The following is a 3,617-nucleotide window of genomic DNA, read 5'->3' on the forward strand; positions in this document are numbered from 1 at the left end:
AAATGACCAAAGATTGCGCTCGAGAATCTTTCTGATTTCCCGCCGAAAATCTCATCACTCCTTTAATTTTGGCACTAGCCATTTTTACCCAAGTGACATCTGTCATCATTATGACCGTATATTAATTAATTACTATTAAAACGGGAAAAACCTTCCCACTTCCCGCACAACTCCCGAGGCAGTTCCATCATTTAGCTTGTGTAAGGTAACTTCTTTTCATCATCATTTTCTACTTTTTCATTTGCACTTTATTCGAAACTTCTCTCTTCTTTTCCTTTGCCAAATTTCTCTTCGTCGGATCTCGAACCTTCCATTTTCCCCAATGACTTCTGATCCTGAAAGACCCGAATCTCCGTCATTCGATGATAGGCGCCCTAGTAATGACGAGTGCACTCGCCCTAATGATATTGCCGGTCCGCACTATAGATCCACTTGTACTCTTCAATCCCTCGAGCGGTTGAGAGAGCTTTGCTGGATTCCGCCGGAAATTATGGCGGAAGCACAAATAGCTGCCCCCACAGAATCCCCAGAGAACCATCGCGATGGTTACTTCTGTGTGTACGAGATTTATTTCAAGGGTTGCGGATTAACCTTCCCGCTTCCCGAAGCCCTGGTTCGGTACTTGGCGGTTCTCGAGATCGCTCTTCCTCAATTGACCCCCAATCTTCTCCGAACCATACTTGGAATTATAACAGTAGCGGCGAAAGCCGGATACATTATAGGGGTCCCCGAGTTGAATGAGCTTCTAAGCGTGAGAAGTTCATCGAAGAAGACAGGGTATTTCTCCGCATACCCTAATGCTAACAAGAACGTCATTTCACATCTTCCAAACAAGGATGAAAATTGGCATCACCCTTGGTTCCTGATTAAGAAAACCCCTGCTTCGATTGGAAGTCTATCAGATTTACTTCCATCGAAGTGGTCCGCGAAACCTGGTAGAAATTAGGTCGCAAACATTCCTCCAATTTTATTATTTCTATTGATTAAACTTGTTATTTTCACTTCGCAGCTTTCGTCGCTCCGACTTTACCAACTGAAGAATTCATTGGCTTCTTCAAAATAATCCTCGAAGGGGAAACCCTTTGGAATTCTTTCACTCTCGATCGGTTCATAGAAGCCAATCGAAAACTCAGGATGAGCCCTCCCAACCATCTTCATCGTCTTCTGCCTCCTCCCTCAACACAGGGAATGTCAGCTCGGGCTCTCACTGCCCAGCGAAAAATGATCTCCAAGCCGATGGCTGAGGCTTGCGACGAGAACAAGGCGTTCCTTGCGACCGCCATTGACAAAAAAGATTATAGCAAAACCTTATTGGTTGACGACGGTAGCACCGAAGGAGCCAGATCCGTCGCCGTTTTCAGATTGACACCTCGACGTGAACGTCACGATGACCGTCCTCCCCGGAGGCTTCAATCTCCTAACCGTGATTCTCATCGTTCTTCCCGGGATGACTTTAGCAACGAACCGCTCAAGGATTTAATTCGCAAAAAGAGGGACAGGTCATCCCGCAGTGGTTCTTCTCCGCGAAGAGAGAAGTCAAGGGCCCGGACTGACCGTTCTCCTCGATCGTCCCTTCCTACTGAACCAATGGGTCTGCCTCGTCCTGTTGATATGTCTTCTTCTTCTCAACGTAGTGGTGAGAAGACGAACCTGGGTGCAGCTTCTCAGAAGGATAGTTCTGAGTCTCGAGATGATTCTCCGAAGACAAAGCCTGCTCTTGTCCTTTAGATCAAATCGCTCTCAGGTATGACGATACACATGTATTCTTTTCGTCTTGTACTTATTTTGAATTTCTAAGACCTTTCCTTTTTCGCTTTCGTAGCCATGGAGAAAGAAGGTAACGTTTTTCGGTGCTTCAAAACCCGGTCAGGTGCGATCCTGCCGGAATTCAACAAGTGGCGCTCTGCAATTCGTGAACGATACCTACTTCATGCTCATCATTCATCTCGGGTTAGTTCCGCTTCATTTTTCTGACTTTACCGTCATTTTTCGAACTGATCCGTCATTCTGGGTTTATGTGTAATATCAGGCGAACGACGAGCTCAATGACATAATTGAACATTCCGAAGGGTTGGTCATTGGTCGGGAGAAAGAGATCGACACGTGGAAGGACAAGTTTTCTAATCTCGAGGTTGACCTCCGCTCTTCTACCGACTCCAAGCATGATTTGGAGGACAAGGTTGATGGTCTATCGTCCGAGCTTGCGAAGATAAAAGGGGAGCTACAGGACCAGTACGACCAAAATTTCAAACTCCAGGGTGAGCTTTCTGGTGTTCAGGGTAGACTTCATGAATCCGAATCAACCGCCGACACCCTGAACAACCAGCTTATTGAGCTTAACGCGAAGTACAAGGTGATTACCAAATTACGTGACTCCGAGTTGGCAAGGTCGGCATCGAAGGCCAGGAAGGAGGTTAAGGGACGCGGGATGGAATTGATCCAAGGGGCCATCCACTTCATGCAGACCGAGAAGGCTAGGTCAGACTTGGAATCAGACATCAAGGAGCATGAGAGCGACCTGATTCTGTTGGATCAAATCCATGAAACAGATTTCTCCGAGGAGCAAGAAAGGATCGAACTGTCGACTAATCTTTCTGAAAAGCGGAGTCGCTTGACAGCTCTTCCCACTTCGACCTTCAACCCGCATGACTTCGAGGAATTCTTTACTGAATCACCTCCTATAAGTGAATCGGGTTTAGACTGGGCAGGTAACGCTTGGCTTCTGACGCTTACCACCCTTTTCTTACCTTACGTTTTTTTTTAAATTAACTGGAACCGTCCTTCCCAGGCTCAAGTGAGACGGAAGATGTCGTCCCACCCGAAGTTCCTGTGACACCGGAGGTCATCCCGGAGGATGGTTGTACTGTGGAGAGCGGACCAGGAGTTTCATCTGACCAAGCACCTGCCAAGGAGGCGAATGAAGCTTCGACTGTTGAGCCGGATTCCGAGGTGGATGTTGCTCCGTAGTGGCTGTGTCCACTTTAAACTGGGGATTGTCCCATTTAGTTTAAACTTAATTTCGAACTTGTTTTTGGCCTAAGGAGGCTTTATCATTTCCTTTGCACAAGATATTTGCCTGAGGAGGCTTTTAAACCTTTCTAGGTTATGACCCCAAGGGGGTTTGGTTAAAATTATATGCGGGTTTGCAAAGTCCGCTTTTAACCTTTTGTGGCCTTGTGGTTATGCTTTTGAGATTTTTAGGCTGATCAGACCTTTCTCTTAAGAATGCGAGAACTGAGCTCGGCTTAAAGTGAGTTCCCCACTTCGGGTTTAGTCAACTCGATAATTTATTGGGCTTGGGCCTTAGAATCTTTTGTAGTTAATGCGACGGTTGCTTTTTCCCTTCTTATTTCTTAAAAGTAGGGGAAACGGCTCGTCTTAAATGCAAAAACTGCCTTTTCTCGATTTCCCAAAATTGGTTTAAACCACTTGGGCACACTACCATTATTGGATTTATGGTTCCAAGACAAACCCTAAATCATTATAAATAAAGGCTTACCTATCTCTAAGCTTTATTTAAACACGTTTTTAGAATCTTACTTGAGAAATATTACGAGAATGGAAAACGAAAAAGTAGCCCCCGTTGATTCCGGCAGCCCACTCTTCTTGTCCGGCGA

General features: G+C 45.8%; 1 protein-coding gene across 1 annotated transcript; it reads left to right on the forward strand.

The window, feature by feature from the left end:
- Positions 1-322: 322 nt before the first annotated feature.
- Positions 323-2,944, forward strand: LOC110228864. The gene is made up of 4 exons (XM_021027079.1): positions 323-777; positions 1,362-1,675; positions 1,823-1,950; positions 2,111-2,944. The coding sequence occupies exons 1-4, from the start codon at positions 323-325 to the stop codon at positions 2,762-2,764; spliced, it is 1,551 nt and encodes a 516-aa protein (XP_020882738.1). The 3' UTR covers positions 2,765-2,944.
- The last annotated feature ends 673 nt before the right edge of the window (positions 2,945-3,617 follow it).

The sequence above is a fragment of the Arabidopsis lyrata genome (assembly GCF_000004255.2).
Source record: "Arabidopsis lyrata subsp. lyrata unplaced genomic scaffold ARALYscaffold_4, whole genome shotgun sequence".
Lineage (NCBI taxonomy): Eukaryota > Viridiplantae > Streptophyta > Magnoliopsida > Brassicales > Brassicaceae > Arabidopsis > Arabidopsis lyrata.